General features: G+C 41.0%; 1 protein-coding gene across 1 annotated transcript in view; it reads right to left on the bottom strand.

Annotated features, from left to right (window-relative positions):
- LOC122560290 (serine/threonine-protein kinase 3/4-like) overlaps window positions 1-18,844 on the bottom strand; it is a 52,453-nt gene extending 33,609 nt beyond the window's left edge. Inside the window, exons 1-3 of the mRNA XM_043710840.1 lie at window positions 18,838-18,844; window positions 16,430-16,436; window positions 11,446-11,600 (exon numbers count right to left, since the gene is read on the bottom strand). Coding sequence (XP_043566775.1) covers window positions 11,446-11,586 — 141 coding nt within the window. The 5' untranslated portion in view covers window positions 11,587-11,600; window positions 16,430-16,436; window positions 18,838-18,844. The remainder of the gene's footprint in view (window positions 1-11,445; window positions 11,601-16,429; window positions 16,437-18,837) is intronic.
- Window positions 18,845-21,115: the final 2,271 nt, after the last annotated feature.

The raw sequence follows: 21,115 nt of genomic DNA, 5'->3' as shown, positions 1-21,115 counted from the left end.
TAGAAAGGTAAGAGCTCCTTTCATGTCTAATTCTGAAAATGCAGCACACCATTAGTACTGAACTGGCAACCAACCATAGGCGTTGCTCTCAGTTCTCTGGCATGTGACAGCTCATATGAGAGATCAGGCCAAAATCAACTAATGTGGCATAAACAAGACAGCAAAAGCATAGCCTTCTCTCTACCCCATTTTATTTATTACTCTGATTTATTATATGACCACAAAAATAAGACATTAACACCTGGCATTCCATAGGATCAGGAGAAATAGAGCAAGGAATTTAGGAGAAATTTTTACACCCAAGGGTGTTTTTTTGTTTAATTCACTTGTGGGGTGTGGGAATCACTGACAGGATCAGTATTTATTGTCTATGCCGAGTAAACCTTGAGAAATTGCAAGAATGTAGAACTCATTACCACAGGTAAGAGCTGAGGTGAATAGTAAAAATGAATTCAAGGCCAAACCAGAAAAATGCATGAGAAAGAAAGGAATTGAAGGATATCTCAATGGGATTAGGAGAGGGGAGGAGTTGGTCCATGTGGAGCACCAAGACCAGCACAGATTTGTTGGGCCAAGTAGTCTATTGCCGTTATGTAATTTATCTTAACATGGCCCCTCTTATCAGTGGGGACTGCTTCAATCTATAGACAATGAAACACCTTTCCAACGTTACAACAAAGGCAATTCTTCATACCTTGCATCAATATCCTGCTAAATCAATTGTTGCTCTGGCAATATGAATGATGCAGTGTCCTAAGAATACAAAGACTGTCAAGTTATTAGCAGGGATTGAGGAAAGATTTATACAAATTTATACAATTTGCTGCACAAACAAAACCTCAAATACCTGATCATTAAATGCAATCATAATCAAAACTAGCTCTTTCTGCCTCTGGGGTACCTATGTTTCACGAATGCATCTTTTGTACTGTTTAAAAAAAATTACAATGGTTTTAATCCTTGACTTTTCACTATTTTTCAGATTGCATATGAAGCAAATTTGACCCTGTCACTCAGGAGCTGCAAACTTATCCAACACTATTCCTCCCAACATCCTGGTTTCATCAAATTGACACAAAAATCGAAATCTTGATTTATCTTCAGTGGACAAATGTAAATCTGACAACACAAGCCTGAGTTGAAGAAAGAAGTTCTTGAGGTGCAAATGACAAAGGCATCTGTGTCTCTGTGTACATTTACTAGCCTCTTACCATTTAAAAAAATATTGTCTACATATCTGTTTCTCCTATCAAAGTGGATAACCTAATTTTGCCATTTTTTTTCCATCTGCAATGTTCCTGCCTGTCCATTAAATCTGACCAAATCTTCCTCAACACACATTCCCGCTTAGCTTCGTATCACCTTCAAGTTTGGAATGATTACATTTGGCCCCCAACTCCAAATCATTGATATGTACTGTGAACCTCACAGTACCTCATGGGACCTCACTCGTTACAGCCTGTCAACATAAGATCCATTTATTCCTGCTGTGTCATGGCAGTACATTACCTCATATCCTATCTGTTTTATTTTTTTTAAGCCAGCCTCCAGTGGTGAACTTTAATAAAAGACTTCTGAAAATCCAAGAATACTACATTTATCAACTTTCCTTTATCAATTTTGTTTCTAACATCTCAAAAGAACTTGCAGTTTTTAAAATATGATTTCTCATTCTCAAATCGATGCTGACCACACCCAATTGGTGTATCAGTTAGGTATCTACTTAACCCATTGTTTTGGCACAGTGGTAGTGTCCCTACCTCTGAACCAGAAGACACAAGTTGAGGTTCCAACTGCTCTAGAGCTGTCTCATGACACATCCAAACAGTTGATTAGTAATTTCTAAGTTCAAGCATTTTCCTGACTACAGTCGCAAGGCCAACGGGCTCATAGTTCAGTTTTTCTCTCTTGCTTCCTTTTTAAACACTGCAGAGACATTTGCCAACTTCCGATCTGCAGGAATCATTCCATAATCTAGAGAATTTTGGAAGATAATCACCAATGAATTGACCATCTTTACAGCCACTTCCTTCACCTTCTGGGATAAAGACCATCAGGTCCTGAGGATTGAAGAATCTTTAACCTCATTAATTTCTCCTGAACACACTTCTTACTAAACAATTTTTTCTCACAAATGCTAATTTTCTCATTTCCTAATTTAAAATTTATGAGTAAATCAATAGATAAGGCTTAAGGTTGCAAAAATAATAAAGTGGCTAAACTAAATGCAGTGTCACAGCAATTGAAATAAAACACCTGATAATGCAAATAGCAGAGGCATAGAGATGTACAGCACAGAAACAGACCCTACGAGCTGATAGCCAATACAGAGACATAGAGCAGGATGATATGGATCAGAACTGAATATTCAAAGGACAGGAAGTTAGACTCAGATGCACAGTCCAGAAGCAGACCTTCGGTCAAACTCGTCAGTGTCGACCAGATGTCCTAAATAAATCTAGTCCCATTTGCCAACATTTAACCCATATCCCTCCAAACCCTTCCTATTGATATACCCACCCAGATGCCTTTTAAAATGCTGTAATTGTACCAGCCCTCACCACTTCCTCTGGCAGCTCATTCCATACATGCACCACCTCTGTGTGAAAAAGATCCCCTTTTGGAAAAGTGTTAGGTATAGGTCTGAGATGATCGGAGTTCAGAAAACTAGAATGCAGTAGTAGTTTTGGTTAGAGATGAGAAATGATAAAGGCAAGAAGCCTCCATGTGAGAGTTCTGCACAGGCTCCTTAACAGTAACTATATAGTGGGATAGAGTATAAAAGGGGAAATAATGAGAGCTCATCAAAAAGGTATGATGATAATCATGGAGAACTTTGACCTACATACAGATTGGAAGAGTCAGACAAGAATAAGAAACAAGGAGGACATTCAGTCCTTCAAGCCTACTCTTGCATTTAACAAGCATGACTAATCTACCACAGGTCTCAACCCATTGTGTGCCAGTTCAGCATAATTGTCAACACCATGAAATTTCGAAAATGTATCTACCTCCTCTTTAATTACTTTGTGATCTAGCCTCTACAGATTCTCTGGGGTAGGGAATTTCAAACATTCATTATCCTCGAGAAGAAATTCGGTTGCATCTCAGTTTTAAATGAGTGACCCCTTATTCTATAACCAGCTCCCCTAGTTTGACGTCATTTCAACATCTGGTATGCCAATCTTCTATGATCCAATTAAATCACTCCACACACTCTTCTGAGCTCCAATGAACGAAAACCTGACTTGTTTAGCTGTTCTTGACGAGTTTATAAGACCATGAAGCATTGGAGTAAAAGGCAGCCGATCAGCCCACTGAATCAGTTCTGCCATTCAATGAAATCATGGTTAAGCTGATAATCTTTAACTCTACTTTTCTGCCATTTTCTGCATTACCCCTTGATGCTCTTACTGATTAAAAATCTATCCATCTTAGCCTTGGACATGCTTAGCTACACAGTCTCTACAAACAAATAGTTTGACAAATTCACTGTTCTCAGAAGAAATTTCTTCTTAACCCCATCTTAAATGGGTGATCCTTTACTCGGATTATGCCAACTGGTTCTAGACCCCCCCCCCCCCCCTCCCCCACTCTGAGAAACAGCAACTCAGCAAGTCCTCTCATATGTTTCAATAAGTTCACCTGTCATTCTACAAAATTCCAATGAGTACAGGCCCAGCCAAATATCACAGTCCTTCCATACCCAGTGTTAGGTTAGTGAACCTTTTCTGGTTGGCCTCAGATGTTACTATATCCTTCCTTAGATAAGGGGGCCAAACTTATTGCAGTATCCCAGCTGTGATCTGGCCAGCACCTTGTATGGTTTGAGCAAGACTTGCTTGATTTTATACTCCATTCCCTTTGAAATAAAAGCCAACATCCCATTTTGCCTTCCCTATCACCTGCTAAATTTGCACCTAACTTTTTTTTTTTACATACATGGATCATCTTTCTCCATTTAAACTCAACACTTCCTGACAAAGTGCCTAACATCACATTTTCCTAATCACCTCACTTATCCCTTGGTCATGGTCACTATTTGACTTACCAACTACTTTTGCTTCATGTGCAAACCTGGCAACAGCATTTTAATTCCCCTCCTCCAAAGTATTAATACGTACTGTGACCCCAGTGACAGTCCGCCAGTTACAGGGTACCATGCTGAAAATGCCTTCATCCAGCTTTGTAATTTTGGGTCAGCGCTTAGGAGTTAACCAGTATTTGCCATTCACTTTAAGAATAAATTTAATTCCTAATGGACAAAAGATGGGTGAATGTTCCTTGAATTCAGGTTCAAAATGATGGGCGAGCTTAATTACCTGTGCACTCTTCTGTGTCACAATCATAGTCATAGAGATGTATAGCACAGAAACAGATCCTTCGGTTCAACTTGTTCATACCAACCAGATAGCCGAACCTTATCTAGTCCCATGTGCCAGTATTTGGCCCATATCCCTCTACACCGTTCCTATTCATGTACCCATCCAGATGCCTTTTAAAGCTATAATTGTATCAGCCTCCACTACCCTAAACCTACGCCCTCTAGTTCTGGATTCCCCCAACTCCAGGGAAAAGACCTTGTCTCTTTAGCCTATCCATGCTTCTCATGATTTTTATGAATCTCTACAAGGTCACCCCTCAGCCTCTGACACTCCAGGGAAAACAGCCTCAGCGTATTTAGCGTCTCACTACAGCTCAAACCCTTCAACCCTGGCAACATCCTTATAAATAGGAACAAAAGCCAGAGATGGAATTTGATGAGAAGTCATGTCAAAGCTTTGCAGAAAATAAAAGCTCACTGAATGGGGGTAACATCTTGGCATGGGTAGAAGATTGACTAGCTAACAGGAAGTAGTGCATAGGCATAAATGGCTTTTTTGTGTTTAGTGAATTGCAACAAATGATGTGTCACAGGGCTAGGACCTCAACACCTCACAGTTTAAAAAAGACTTGAATGAAGGGACCAAAGGTGTGGTTGCTAAATTTGCTGATGACAGAAAGGTATTTATAAAGGTAGGTTGTGAAGGCATAAAAGTTTTGAAAGCATTTTCTATTTTTATTTTAAATAAATGAACATAAGCAGGCTACAAGGGATATGGAAGGCTAAGGGAATGTAAAGATGTGGAAAAAAAGAGAGAGAAATGTGCAAAACTTTGCATTTGTCCAGTCTGGAGCAACCAGATTAGCCATGATCTTACTGAATGGTAAAGCAGGCTCAAGGAATCAAGTAGTCTGCTTCTGCTCCTAATTTATATGCAGATCCCCACGAGCCTTCAGGAGATGGGCGGACCTGTTAAGTGGGAAGAAATCGTGAATTTTTACTGAGCCATTTAATAGCTGCTGCGATAAACTTTCAACCTGGTGCAATACGAGAACATGCAGAGCAAAAGATCCAATGTTGAGCCTGTCATGTTAACCAGCTTTGAGAGAAAAGTATCAGGCAGATCTCTAACTCCTGATCATTAACTACTGATTCCTGCTGAGTAACCATAAACATGGGCCACGTGAAAGGATCACTGAACATCGCAGCTCTCAATAGGCCAATATGTTGAGGAGACGGTGGGATTATAGAGGGGCAAAGCAAGTCTGTATTCTCAGCACATTAGGAAATAAAGACATTTGAACAATTTCACTCATGACCGCTGAACTTAAACTAACACCTACAAAGCTTTGTAATTAAACAGTTAGATTGACAGCAGGATCTCGTCAAAGCAGAAATAACTCCAGACATCCCTGAGGAAATGGATATTGAGCATTTTTAAAGTAAATGCTCTTAAATTCTGGATTTAGCTGCAGTTTGTAATGATTTCATTAACAATACCTGCAGGCACCATTTAGGTGCTGAGAACTCCTTGATCAACTGACCTTCATGTCAGAGGCAACTGAACGTAACGCTATGAAGCTGCAACCTTATTACTGAAGAATTCAACATACTATCCTCATGAAATTACACAGCTCCCAGTACTGAAAGGGCAAAGTGATAAAACAATGATTTAGCACACATATTAAGGTTTTAAGTGGTTTCATTACAATTGCAATCTTCTGGTGCTGAGTGTCAACAAGGTCCAATCATTCTGACTATCCGAAGCACTGCATTAAATTCGTCACATTTGAGGCTCTGTCACCACTTACTGTCTGCAACCCATTTCACTTACTCCCTGTAGAAGTACAGGTGAAATTAAAGGATGGAAGATTTTTACACTGGTGCTTGAACCTGAAGAAAAATCTACTGAAGAATTGTGAGAAACACTCCAGAAGAATCAGGATATTAGAGGCGCTGGAAAATGTGCAAAAAAAAAAATTACAGAATGAGACCAGAACTCTGAGATCTTATTTATCAGAAAAGACTTAACAGACCAGTGCTCTGATCTCTAAAAATAAGAGAAGAATGAGGGGTAACCTGATAGAGATTTTTATAGTTACAAAATGTTTGACAAGGTGGACACAGAGGGTGTTTCTCTCTATTAGAGGCTAAGTTTCGGACTGTTAAGATAGCCAGCAATGTATCCGACAGGGAATTCAGGAGCTTAAAAGGTATGAAATAGGAGACATGGATAAGACCAATACAATATAGTCGTCAGTAGGTTTCCAAATCCAGACGATGGTGGACGAAGCTTCTGGTGATTGCGAGCCACATGCTCTGGCCAGTTTTTATGAAAATCGCAGGTGGCAGGGGGAAAGAGGAGAGCAAGAGGAGATATCCAATTCTTACAGTACACAGCTACATCAGGAATGAGGGCCCACTGCCTTCAGCCTTGTACTTTGCCAGCAAACCGTGTTGGTGCCAGGACTGGGAGCAGAAAATGTGAATCAGGTCTCTTCTACCATTGTCGCTGGAGTCAGCACATTCCATGAAAATACAGGCCTGGAGCTCTCAGCTTTCAGACATCAGAACCTAGACTACCATTGTGAGGAGGAGAACTGGAACGTGGTCTTTATATACTTATGAGCTTTATATTTAAAGAAATGCACATCATATAACCTACAACACCAATCTAATAAACATAGGTTTCAACCTGAATGGAGGACAGATGAGTTTCCCCCATTAAAGTAAACCAACTGCACACAATGAAACACTCGACTGATAGGCAAACATGCAACTACCAGGGCCATTGATTTGAAACCTGTTGGTTAGCTGCAACAGAGCCTGAGATTTTTCTGAGTTTTCTGACATTTTTGAATGTATCCTCAGCCTTCAGAACAGACTTTGCTGCCTTACAAATGCACTGGGAAAGTTCAATTTGTGACTTGTTTATCCGACAAATCAAGCAGAGGAGTGCAAGGTCCAGTTCCCTGCCAAGTTTACAGTACTGAGCTTAAAAGATTAGCACATCACACAAAGCAGCAAAGGTATAGTTTGGGAAGTTGTTTTAAAGGAAATAGGTCTGCTGAGGAAATTTCCTAAAACGACGTTATACCTTCTCTCGCTAAAGTAATTAACATGGGACTCTGTTTATGTGGAATTCTATTATCGACACACAATATGGGACCCTGTTTACGTCATTTGGTATTCAAGATGTATTCCTATCAAAAGGACTTTCTTATAGGTATTTGGGCTAAACAGCAATTAACACAGGGGCTCCATTCATCTGTACTTATCAGAGGCTGCCAACAACACTAAAATTTAACTGAACTAGCCAAACAAATAATGGGCTGGAAGACCAGATGAAAGACTGAATTCTGTGGTGAGTAACTCATCGCCTGACTCTCCAAAATCTCTCTGTGGGATCTAAAAGGCACAAGTCAAGACTGTGATGAAACACTCATTCGTTCATTCCTGGATAAGTTCAGTTCCAGCAACACTCAAAGTTAAACAGCATGCAGGACAAAACAGCATGCTACATCATTCAGCACATGAAGCGCACACTCCCTTTATCAGCATCACACAATGACAAAACACACTGCAGTAACTCACTAAGGCTCCTGTGACAGCACCTTCCAAATCTGTGACCTCTCGCATCTACAAGGACAAGGCAGATGATGTATGGGAACTCTACCACCTGTGGTTCTTCCTCAAAGCCACTCACCATCCTTACTTGGAAATATATCAATGTTCCTTCAGTGCTTGCTTGATCAAAATTCCGGAATGCACTTGAACAGCACTGTGCGCATACCTTTATGGTAATGGATTGCAGTGACTCAAGGAAATGGTCACCATCACCTTCGCAAGGGATATTAGGAATGGGCAAGAAATACTGGCCTTGCTAGTAATGGAAAAAAAAATCCTCATGTTCTATTAGAGACTTGTCAGCATCCTGTTTATCTCAGCTCTGATGCAGGCATCTCGGTTCAGTAACTCTGAATGCCTTTAGCCTCTAAGCCATCTCACAGCAACTGTGGCAGTAGTTATAGGCATAATAACAGCCATCGTATTTATTGAGCATTCGTATGCTGAGAGGCATGCAATCTTTCACTGCAACCAGTGATAAGATGGGAGTGTGGTCTGGAAGACTAATCAGGAAACAATCAAATTGACACCACTGTTCTTGCTTTCTGTAAAATGCCTAAAAACACAAAGCATTTTTTAAGAACAAAACAGAATAATGATACTTATGTCCAAGAAAAATAAATGTGCTGTTCAAAGGAATAAAAGACAAACTATATTGTATACAGGAGAATCTGTCAATGGAGCATTTTTTAAAATATTCATTCGTGGGATATGAGCGTCACTGGCAAAATCAGCATCTGTTGCCCATCTGCAATTGCTCTTGACAGCAGAGTGTCTTGCTCAGCCAATTCAAAGGATAGTTAAGGGCCATATTGCAATGGCTCTAGAGTCACATATAGAAGAGACTAGGCATGGACAGCAGACTTACTACCCAGAAGGATATTAGTGAGATGGATAGGTTCATGCGATAGTCTGGCAGCTCATGGTCACCAATATTAACACTAACATTTTATCCACAAGTTATTATTTAAAAATCTGAATTTAAATTCCCTAGCTGCTGTCAATACCAAATCTTTGAATTACCAGTCAAGTAACATAACCACTACGCTACAGTTTCAAACTTGTCAGAAAAGATCAAGCCATAGGGCTTATTAAAGATTTCAGAGAAGAGCAAGCATTCGCCTTCTGATTTCACTGAACCAAAGAACTCTTTCCGTGGAGGAGGCCATTCAGCCCATTGTGTCTATAACCACTCTTCTGTAAAAATTATGACTGTGCCATTTTCCTGCTTTTGTCCCCATACCCTTGTGCAAAGTTTCTATTTAAATAATCATCCAATACTTTCTTGAATGCCTCAACTGACCACCTCTCCACCACACTTCCAGGCAGTACATTGCAAACCAGAACCACTTGCATGCAAAAGATTTTTCTCAATTTATATTTGTTAGATTTGCAAATCATTTTCAATCTGCACCTTTGCATTCTTGATATTTTTCTGACGAGGAACAGATTCTCCTTATTGACTCTATCTAGATCTCTCAAGATTTTGAAAACTTCTATCAGTTTGCCTTTTAACTTCTTTCCAAGAACAACAGAGCTAACCTCTCTAATCTATCATCATAACTGAAGTTTCACATGCCCAAAACTTCAGCAAATCTCTTCTATACTGTGTCCACAATCTTATAATGTGAAACCCAGAACTGTACAATAATTTTGCTTTGCAAACCAACATGTCACTAAGTGGATGCAATAACAAATTTTGTGACAAACACCTTTAAAGTGGATGCTGGTAAGTACATTTGTAATTCTCCATCCAAGGAGGCTACAGATACTCAGTTGGTATATTCAAGACTGGAGATTGACAGATCTTTCAACAACTAGGTAATCAAGTGACATGGGAGATAGTGTGACAAAGGGCAACTGCGATAGAAAATCAGCCACGATCTTCCTGAATGTCAGAGCATGTTGAGGGTTGCTGCAAAGGCCTAATCCTAATTCATAGAAAGACAGTGTAAAGCAGACCATTCGGCCCATCGAGTCCACACCGACCCTCTGAACAGCATCCCATCCAGACACCACACCCGCCCCCCCCCCCACCCTATCCTCATAACCCTGCATTTCCCATGACTAACCCACCTAACCTACACATCCCTGCACACTATGGGCAATTTAGCACTGCCAATCCACCTAACCCGCACATCTCTGGGCTGTGGGAGGAAACTGGGGCACCTGGAGGAAACTCACAGACACAGGAGAATGTGTAAACTCCACGGAGACAGTTGCCTGAGGGTAGAATCGAACCGAAGTCACTGGCACTATGAGGCAGCAGTGCTAACCACTGAGTCACCAAATTCTTACATTCCTTTCATCACTATAAAATAAAGGTATTGTGATAGGATAAAGCAAATTAAGTTCAGAAAATACTGTGTTACACATGTACACCAGCACAACTATGATTCACAGATCAGTTGGGCCAAATGGTCTGTTTCTTTGTTACAAATTCTAAATAAATATCTATGAATATCTGCAATCTACAGAAAGTTTAAATTAGTTACAAGCTTATTGCACCTCCAGCATATGGCCACAGGCAGGATTTTGAAGCAAATCTTTCTTCCTCTGTTTTAAACCCAGTGCTCATAATTTGTACAAATTCACTGCAAAGAAACCAGGTACCCTCAGTGTATCACATCCCATGCATTAAAAAAGATGAAGTAGTTATGAAAAGTGCTCATGAAAATAACTAATTTCTCACTATACTCTTGCGTTGGGAAGAAATGTATTTGGGGAAGACAAGATAAACATGATATGGATGCTATTTGAAAAGCCTCTCTTCACAATGCCAACATCCAAATGTGCAGCGAGATAATTTTGGAATGCAATAGCATTGTTTTGCGAAGAACATTTTCATTTTTTTCCCAAAATTGCAGCCAATAGTTGCATTGAAATTGTTGGCCTGTGCAGAGAAATGCCTTGCTCCTTATGAACTGTGACTAGGGCGTCTTTAACATCACCTCATCAGTTCAAACCTCTCATATTGATGCTCTCATCAACACACTTCCCGAACATTGCACTTGAGCTTCAAGTGTCAGTCTAGCTTATATATATAAGCCTTAATCTAAACAAAAGAGACAGCCATGCAGTCATAGAGATGTACAGCATGGAAACAGACCCTTCAGTGCAATGCTTTCATGCCGACCAGATATCCTAAATTAATCTAGTTCCATTTGCCAGCATTTGGCCCATATCCCTCTAAACCCTTCCTATTCATATACCCATCCAGATGCCTTTCAAATGCTGTAATTGTACCAGTGTCCACCACACCCTCTGACAGCTCAATCCATAAACACGGACCACCCTGTGTGAGAAAAAGGTGCTCCTTAGGTCCCTTTTAAATCTTTCCCCCTCACCCTAGACTTACGCCCTCTAGTTCTGAACTCCCCCAACCCAGGGAAAGGAACTTGTCTATTTATCCTCATCTGAGACAGGAAAAGTACTGAGTAGAACTTTCCTATTCCTTTATCAAATTGAATTAAACCCAATCTTCCATTACTTACGAATTCAAAGTCCCCATCCTGCGGTACCTTCCAGTTATCAGAGGAGTTCTGAAGTGCGTTGCGATTACTGTGACTGTTTGCTGGGTTTTCTTTCTCTTTCTGTTCAAAGTACTCCAGGAAGGATGGTTTGCTTTGCTGCATGGTCTCCTCATTTCCTGTTTCGTAATATATATATAAAAAAAGACGGAATTAAAAGGTAGCAAAGGAATGGAAAAGCCTCAGTAGTTAAACTGAATATTCAGTATAGAGCAATATTTCAGATTGCGAATGAACACTGCAGCTCTGTATGCCAAACACAGACTCAAAATGAGCGGAGATTTATGGAATGCTCACTTTCATTCTTATCCCTCTTAAGAAATCAACTTAGGTATGTAGGAGGGGGCAGTCAGCCTAAAACATGTTCCTGAAGAGGACACTTCTGCAGAGTTATGAGAAAAGCCTGGTGTCTGTTATGAAATTGGATGTTCCTTTCAAAAGGAGCAGCACTGACTTGATGGCTAACAGGCCCCCATTTTGTGCTGGGGAGAATATCAGACAGCTGTTGCCCACATGATTGCACTTCATGCTATTTGTTCTTCATAAATCACAGAAGGAGGGCATTGCTGGCTACAAAGTCTGATGGCCCAGATTCCTGTATCTCAAGAAAGGCACAAGGTGAAGAACAGGAGGAAAAAAAATGTATCAAGTATGTGTTAGGCAGGGGTCCTGGAACCAGGCAGATAGATGGAGTTAAGATACAGATCAACTGTGACCTAACTGAATAGTGATACACGTCCTGAGGAACTAAAGAAATGTGCATCTACGAAGTGTACTGAAATACCAATTTCAGTACCAAAGATCTCCCACACAGCTGAATTCACCACCTTACTGCGCATCCCACATCCCTCCCTCACCACCCACTGCAGGATCCCAACAACTTTTAAGCCTCAAAATAGGGTCACACAGTGAGAAGGTTTGGGAAGCATTGATCTAAGCTCTTGAATCACTCCCTTCAACCCCTGCCTTAAAACTTACATCTTTGACCAAACTTTTGGTCATCTATCCTGTTATCACCTTTATGTGACTCAGTGACAGATTTTGCTTTATAATATTCCTCCAAATTACCTTGGGACCTTTCACAACATTAGAAGTGCTTACTGATGTTGCTTAGTTTTGGCCCATTCCTTACATGTTTGGATAGCAATGCTCCGAGAGTTGGGAGGGTGAGGGGTTACTACTGCTGCCTGAGAACATGTGACTCCATGTGAGTCCCACCCTCCAGTTTGGAAAGCTCTGGCATAAGATCTACACGAGTGCCAATAAAGAGCAATCTGAATCAGGAATACAGGATGAGTGCATGAAGTGAAGAGGTTCACTATTCAATGTTAAAGGAGGTCAGTAGCCACACAACGCCAGATTATAATCCAACAGGTTTGTTTCAGATCATAAGCTGTCAGAGTGCTGCTCCTTTGTCAGGTGAAGTCAATGTAAAGAAGTGATTGATGTTTATAACGAAACTCTGACAGGATAGTAGTGACAGGTTGCTTCAATTAGAGATATATTAGAGGGAGACCATTGGGAGACCACATCCATCGTGCCTGGTTTCTGACATTTCACATCCTAAAGCTGATCACTGCTACCTGTATCCAAACTTGCATGAAGTTTCATTCATCCATCACGCTTTCTACTGACATCAGCTCCCTGTCCAGTTGCATTTTAAACATCTTAATATTGCTTTCAAACAACTGCCACAGTTTACGTGGTACATCCGACGCTTCAAAATATTTCATTTTGAGAAGTAAAAGGGTGGCACAGTGGTTAGCACTGCTGCCTCACAGCACCATGGACCCGGGTTCAATTCCAACCTCAAGCGACAGCGTGGAGTTTACACATTCTCCCCAGGTCTGCATGGGTTTCCCCCGAGTGCTCTGGTTTCCTCCCGCAGGGCCAGGTGGATTGGCCATGGTAAATTGCCCCGACTGACCAGGGATGTGCAGGGTAGTTGGGTTGGTCATGGGAAATACAGGGTTATAGGGAGGGGGGTCATGGGGCGGGTCTGAGTCAGTTGCTCTTCAGAGGGACAGTGTGGACTCGGTAGGCCAAATGGCCTGCTTCCACACTGTAGGGATTCTATGAACATCCCAATATTACCCAACAGCTTGAATTATGAGCTGACTGAAATCTGAATTTTCTACAGCAGTTAGCATGTTACATTGCTCTACAATCACCCAGAGAAGAAGCTAATTGGCAAAATTCAGTCCTTCATTCATCAAAATAAATGCACACACAGGAACACAAACATGTGAAGATAATGAGAATCGGGGCTGTAAAGCCCATTATTCTTCTTTAACTATGTCAAAACACAATGGACAGTTGGCAAAAAAGGCAAAAAAATTTAAATTTGATTGGGAACGGTGAATGCAGTTAAAATTTCCAATTTAATTCTTAAAATAATTTGCATTGCTTCTTAATTTCATCATGGGGCTAGGCCACCGAAATTCCTTATTTACATTAATTACTTGACCATTTTTGTATGATCCCTCTTGCAGTTCAATGAAATAAAATTTAAAACTCTACCTGATACAGGAGCGGGAATTTCTAGTTTGGCATTATGAAAGTTTGTGTATGCAAGCTTGCCAGCTCATACAACTTTGTCATGCTTTCAATGCAGCACCAGGGCAAACGATGATAGCAGCCAAGAGAGCCCAGGTTTACACAAAGATAACCTGCAGGTGGTGGTCACTTGGTCCAAGTTGCCTATGTTGGTCCTTTGAAAGCTTTAAGAATGCTCATTTCACCATTCTTCACCAAGCAACTATCACTACACGAAATGGACGAGCAGGTTAGTTGCAAAGGCAAAAACAGGTCTGATTTACAAAAATAATTAATGGAATGTGGGTATAGCTGGCTAGGACAGCACTGAATGCTCATCTCTGATTGACTAGAGAGCAGTTAAAAGTAAGCTATCTTGCTGTGGGCCTAGAACTATACGTAGGCCAGACCCAGTGAGGATGATGGACATCCTTACCCAAAGGACACGAGTAAACCACATGGATTTTTACAACAAATCAACAGTGGTGATACATACACCAATAATCTAGCCACTTTTTTGTGACTGGTTCAAAGAAATTAGAGGAGAAAGTGAGGTCTGCAGATGCTGGAGATCAGAGCTGGAAATGTGTTGCTGGAAAAGTGCAGCAGGTCAGGCAGCATCCAGGGAACAGGAGAATCGACGTTTCGGGCATAAGCCCTTCTTCAGGAATGCTGAAGAAGGGCTTATGCCCGAAAGGTCGATTCTCCTGTTCCCTGGATGCTGCCTGACCTGCTGCGCTTTTCCAGCAACACATTTCCATCAAAGAAATTAGAGTTTTGTTCCAGAATACTGATCTTAAATAAGCCAACCATCTTCACCATACATAACTAACATATGATCTCAGCTGATTATAACTCTAAAAATTCACACTCAAGGGGGAAACAACAGGTTTCTAAATCATGACCAATTGGTAATAGGAAACATGGAATATCGGAATAGGCCACTCAGCCATTCAGTATGATCTTGGCTGATCATCCAACTCAGTCACCTATTCCCGCTTTCTCCCCATACCCTTTGATCCCTTTAGCCCCAAGAGATCCATCCAAGCCCTATCTAACTGACAAAGTTGGAGTCCAAAAGGTTTATTTGAAATCACATGCTTTCAGAATGCTGCCCCCTTAGTCACCTGATTTCAAATAAACCTGTTGAACTATAAACTGGTATCATGTGACTTCTGACTATATCTAACTCCTTGAAAACATCCAACTGCTTTCTGTGACCAACAATTCCACAGGCTCAGAAGAAATTCCTCATTTCAGTCCAAAATGGCCTACGCCCTAACCTGGTTCTATAAAGCAGTTACCAATAATAAATGTGAAAGAGCAGCATTCCTGCAGTAAACAAAGTGGTAATTTAGAAATACAGCACACTGACTAAATCTACCAAATGTCATTTCTCATTGCAGATAACTACTATAAACTATATTCTGCAAAATAACTAACAAACCCATGTCCACCTCTGGCAACATCAACACTGATTACAGTCAAAACCAACAGTCGGCAGGTGGAATTATCATGTGACCACACTTAACAGGCATCTTCCAAACTGGGATATAGCCAAGTGCGTTGGGATGTTAGTGAGCTTTGAAAAGATTTGTAGCTCAGGTTGAGGTTTTGGATGTAAGTTTGCTTGCTGAGCTGGAAGGTTCATTTTCAGACATTTTGTCACCACAGGAAATGAAGTTACCAACCCAAGGAAAGCTAAGCACAAACAAATAGCGAGTCACAAACACCAATGCTTCACCGGAGACTCACTGATGTTACCTAGTATGGCGACAAAACATCTGAAAACAAACCTCCCAACTCAGTGAGCAAACTTACATCCAGCAATGGGACGTACTCATACTGTGTCCAATTAAAGTACTGAAAAATGCCCTTTGATACGATGGCAAATTCTGCCCTTCCTAACTCCAAAAGTGTATTGAGTTGTATAACACAGATGGCATGGATTAGAAATCACAAAGATGAAAGAGAAAGTGCGAGCAAGAGAGCGAGAAATGCTTTGTTTTATAATGTTTTTCATAAGAATTTGTATTCCTTTATACTTGGTTTTGTCATTTGCAGATTTCACGACTCCATTCCTCACCTGATTAGTCTCCTATATCCCTCTGTAAACTCTCATTGGTTTTGTTGCTTGAAACCAAATCAACAAGTGTCAAAGAACAAAGAAAATTTAAAGCCCAGGAACAGGCCCTTCGGCCCTCCAAGCCTGAGCCGATCCAAATGTACTGTCTAAACCTGGCGGTCAATTCCTAAGAATCTGTACCCCTCTGCTCCCCACCTACTCATGCATCTGTCTAGATGCATCTTAAACGAATCTACCGTGCCTGCCTCTACTATCTCTGCTGACAACGCATTCCAGACGCCCACTACCCTCTGTGTAAAGTACTTGTCACGTTTATCCCCCTTAAACTTTTCACCTCTCACCTTGAATGCATGACCTCTCATTACTGAATCCCTCACCCTGGGAAAAAGCTTATCTCTATCTACCCTGTCCAGACCTTTCATGATTTTGTAACTTCAATCAGGTCCCCCCTCAAATTTCTTTTTTCTAATGAAAACAATCTTAACCTACTCAACCTCTCTTTCAAACAGAGCACCTTCCATACTAGGCAACATCCTCGTAAACCTTCTCTGCACCCTCTCCAAAGCGTCCACATCCTTTTGGTAATGTGGCGACCAGAACTGTACACAGTATTCTTAATGTGGCTGAACCAATGTCTTGTACAATTTTAACATGATCTTCCAGCTCTTATACTCAATACCCCACCAAATGAAGGCAAGCATACTATATGTTGAAACTTTATTGCTGGAACAGCACAGCAGGTCAGGCACAACTCTCCAGTCTATCTATATTCTCCTGTATTATCGGACAGGCCCTTATGCTTTCTGCTACTCTAGCAATCTTTGTGTCATCTGCAAACTTACTGATCAGACCAACAGCGCCCTCTTCCAGATCATTTATGTATATCACAAACAACAGTGGCCCCAGCACTGACCCCTGTGGAACACCACTGGTCACCTTTCTCCATTTCGAGAAAGGCCCTTCAAATACTACTCTCTGTCTCGTGTTGCTTAACTAGTTCTTTATCCACCGAGCTAGAACACCCTGCACACCATGTAACTTCACTTTCTCCATTAGCCTACCATGGGGAACCTTACCAAACGCCTTACTAAAGTCCATGTATAAGACACCAACAGCCCTTCCCTCACCTATCAACTTGGTTACTTCCTCGAAGAACTCTATCAAGTTGGTAAGGCACAATCTCCCTTGCACAAAACCATGTTGCCTATCACTAACAAACCCATTCTTTTCTAAATATAAATAGATCCTATCCCTCAGTACCTTCTCCAGCAACTTTCCCACCCCTGACATCAGGCTCACTGGTCTGTCATTACCCAGATTATCCCTACTACCCTTCTTATACAGGGGGACAACATGAGCAACCCTCATTAGTCACATTTACACTTGCAGGCAGATACAGGTAGAATGTGCAAACTCCCCACAGATAGTCACCCATGGCTGGAATTGAACCTGGGTCCCTGGTACTGTGAGGCAGCTGTGCTAACCACTGAGCCACTGTGCCACCTTATTGCATTATTTGTTGCAAATTCCTAAAAGCACTGTCTGATCACAAACTTAAATACATTGCAAAGTTTATAAGGCATTGGAACAGACGTAGGCCATTCAGCCCATCAAGTCTGCTGTTACTCAATCTGATCATGGCTGAGCTAATCATTCTCCACATGGAGTTTGCACATTCTCCCCGTGTCTGTGTGGGTTTACTTCGGGTGTGCCGGTTTCCTCCCACAGTCCAAAGATGTGCAGGTTAGGTGAATTGGCCATGCTAAATTGCCCATAGTATTAGGTGAAGGGGTAAATAGGGGAATGGGTCTGGGTGGGTTGCCCTTCGGAGGGTCAGTATGGACTTGTTGGGCTGAAGGGCCCGTTTCCACACTAAGTAATCTAATCTCTACTATTTCCTTATAATTCTTGAATCCCTTATTAATTAATAATCTGTCTTATCTCAGCTTTGAATAAACTTAACAATCCAGCCTCTATCACCCTCTGTGATAAAGAATTTTACAGGTTCACTACCATCTGAGATAACAAAATCCTCATCTGTGAATTTAGTGAGTGGATCCTCATTCTGAGATTCTGCCCACTCTCCTCATCTATCCTGTTAACTGCCCTAAGTATCTTGTATGTTTCAATGAAGCAGTCTTTCATTCTTATAAACTCCAATGAGTACAGACCCCAATCTACTCAACCTCTGCTCAAAAGAAATCAATCCCTATGTACCTGGGATCTTCTGTAAACAACTGCCAATGCCAATATGTCTTTCCTTTAAAAAGGGTACCTAAACTGTTCACAGTATTTGAGCTGCGGTCTGACTAGTCCTTTGTACAGTTTTAGAATTTTTTTTTAATATTCCATTCCCTTTAAACTAAAGGCAAACGTTCAACATGCCTTCCCGATTACCTGAACTTGTATGCTAGACCTTTGTGATTTACGCACAAGGGCTTCCAAATCCCTTTGTGCTACAACAGTTTTTCTCTATTTAAATAACACTCAGGTCCCTCAATTCTTTCCAAGTGCATACCCTCAGATTTCCCCATATTAATTTCATTTACCCAGCTTTTGCCCCCTCGCGTAAACGGTCTATGCCCCTCTGTAGACTGTGAGAAAGTGAGGACTGCAGATGCTGGAGACCAGAGTTGAAAAGTGTGGTGCTGGAAAAGCGCAGCAGGCCAGGCAGCATCCGAGGAGCAGGAGAATTGACGTTTCGGGCATAAGCCCTTCTTCAGGAATCTGTAGACTGTGCCATCCTCACCACTTGCTTAGCCACCTATTTTACATCATCTGCAAATATTGGCTTTGTATGCTCATTTATCCCGTCAAAGTCATTAATATAGTTTTAAATACTTCTATCATGCATATATTTTATTAAATCCTCTTTCATAAAATAATTCATAATTTGAAAATGCCTTGGCTAGCTTTCACCATTTCCTCCTGTATTATATTATCATTTTGTTGCTGAGCCTTGTAGGGCCTCAAAGTTACAAAGGAGAGTTTTTGTTTTTATTTCTCAGTTGTAGATTCGCAAAATATTCGATAATGTTTCCCTAGAAGCCATGAAGCAAAACAATGAATTAACTTCACTGCCCTTAACAGCAGCTGTCTTATCGCCAAAGATAAAAACCCAACCCACCACTTCAAAAGAAAATTGTGAAATGGAAAACACTAGGGCACCTTCATTACTTGTTACAATGTCTCATTTTTAAATCATAAACCAATTTATCTCTAATCCTTAAGGCAGGCAGCGAAGAGCTGCTCTGCTATTTAATAAGATCATGGTAACCTCAGCTTCACATTGCTGCCCAACTTGATAACCTTTCACCCCTTGCTTACCAAGAATCTGTCTACCTCTGCTTTCAAAATAGTTTGCAGCCACAGGAAGGGGAAGAGAGCTCCAAAGACTCAGACTCTCAGAAAAAAAATTTTCATCTGTCTTAAATGGCAACCACTGATTTTTAAACAGTGACTTCTAGCTCAACATTCCATCACTAGCTGTATGACCCCTTCCACAGCCAATCAAGACCACTTGAGATTTTATATATTTCAATCAGGCGCCTCTAATCCTTCAACACTCCAGAAGACACAAAACGAGCACATCTAATTTTTCTTTGATGTAGGGATGCAAGCCAAACTTTACCTGACTTTGAAACAGCATTCTGAAAGGTTGTGATCCCAAATAAACTTGAGGGACTCTAAGTGGGTGTCATATGACTTTGGACTTTAACTTTTCCTTGAAGACAACTTGTCCATACTATGTATTAGTCTAGTAAATCTTCTTTGCACTGCTTTGTAAATGTTTAATGTTATTCCTTGAATAAGGAGACCAATACTATGCCTGATATGGTCTCACCCTGTATGAGCACCACCTGGCTCCACAGCTTTTACCATTAAAAACAGCCAAAGCAAAACCTGGAACTGATACCATCACCTGCCTGTTCCACACCAACATGGCTTGCACATGAACTAGACACCATTTTGGTCCCCATATTGTAATAATATTATAAAGGCAGTGGAGCAAATGAAAAAAAATTACAAGAATGGTACCAGAACTGAGAAGTTATACCAACTAGTACAAAGGTTTTATCTCCTAAAAAAGAGAGCGCTGAATGCTGACCGGAGGGATCTTTAAAAATACCAAAAGTACATGGTAGGGTAATGTCACAACACAATTGGGAATGCTGATAATTGAACTGCACTATTCCACATGCAATCACAAACTTGCAACCAACCTATTAAACCACAAAGATGATCAATTTCAAAAAAACTGAAAGAACTGTTGGAAGTCAAAAACAAAAACAAAAATTGCTGGAAAAACTCAACAGATCTGGCAGTATCTGTGGAGAGAAAGCAGAGTTAATGTTTCAGGTCCAGTGACCCTTCCTTATACAGGTTATGCAGAAGATGGGGTGGTGATGAGGGTAGGAGGGAGCATAGAGGAGTAAACGATAGGTGGAAATAGAGCCCAAAGAGAGAGTAAACCAGTTGGACACACAAAAGGTTGGGTAAAGGTCAGCGTGGGAGAATGAATAGCTGCTAATGGGGACTATTATGACAAGGCCTGGTGTGGGGGGGGTTGGGGTAAGGACATAGGGAAGGTTCTCAGGCCCTAAAATTGTTGAACTCAATATGGAGTCATGAAGACTGCACAGCATCCAATAGGAAAATGAGGTGCTGTTCTTTCAGTTTGAGTTGAGCTTCACTGGAGCACTGCAGCAAGCCTGAGACAGTGATGTTGGAACATGGTCATGTGTTGAAGTGGCAGGCAACTGGAAGATCATTTTGACAGACAGAAAACTTAGGTGTTCTGCATAGTGGTCACCCCAGACTATGCTTTGCTTCCCCAATGTACAGGAAACTACATTGTGAACAACGAATACAGTAGACTGGATTGAATGACATGCAGGGAAAGCACTGCTTCACCTGGAAGGTATGTCTGAAGTATACAGAAAAACATTATCAAATCTTAACAAGGAATAGCTTAAGTGTATTTGGGCTTGGGAAGAAAAAAAGTGGTTTATG

The sequence above is a fragment of the Chiloscyllium plagiosum genome, chromosome 20, assembly GCF_004010195.1.
Source record: "Chiloscyllium plagiosum isolate BGI_BamShark_2017 chromosome 20, ASM401019v2, whole genome shotgun sequence".
Taxonomy (NCBI): Eukaryota; Metazoa; Chordata; class Chondrichthyes; order Orectolobiformes; family Hemiscylliidae; genus Chiloscyllium; species Chiloscyllium plagiosum.
The sequence above is the reverse complement of the archived record's forward strand: the minus strand, read 5'-3'. Positions and strand labels throughout refer to the sequence as shown.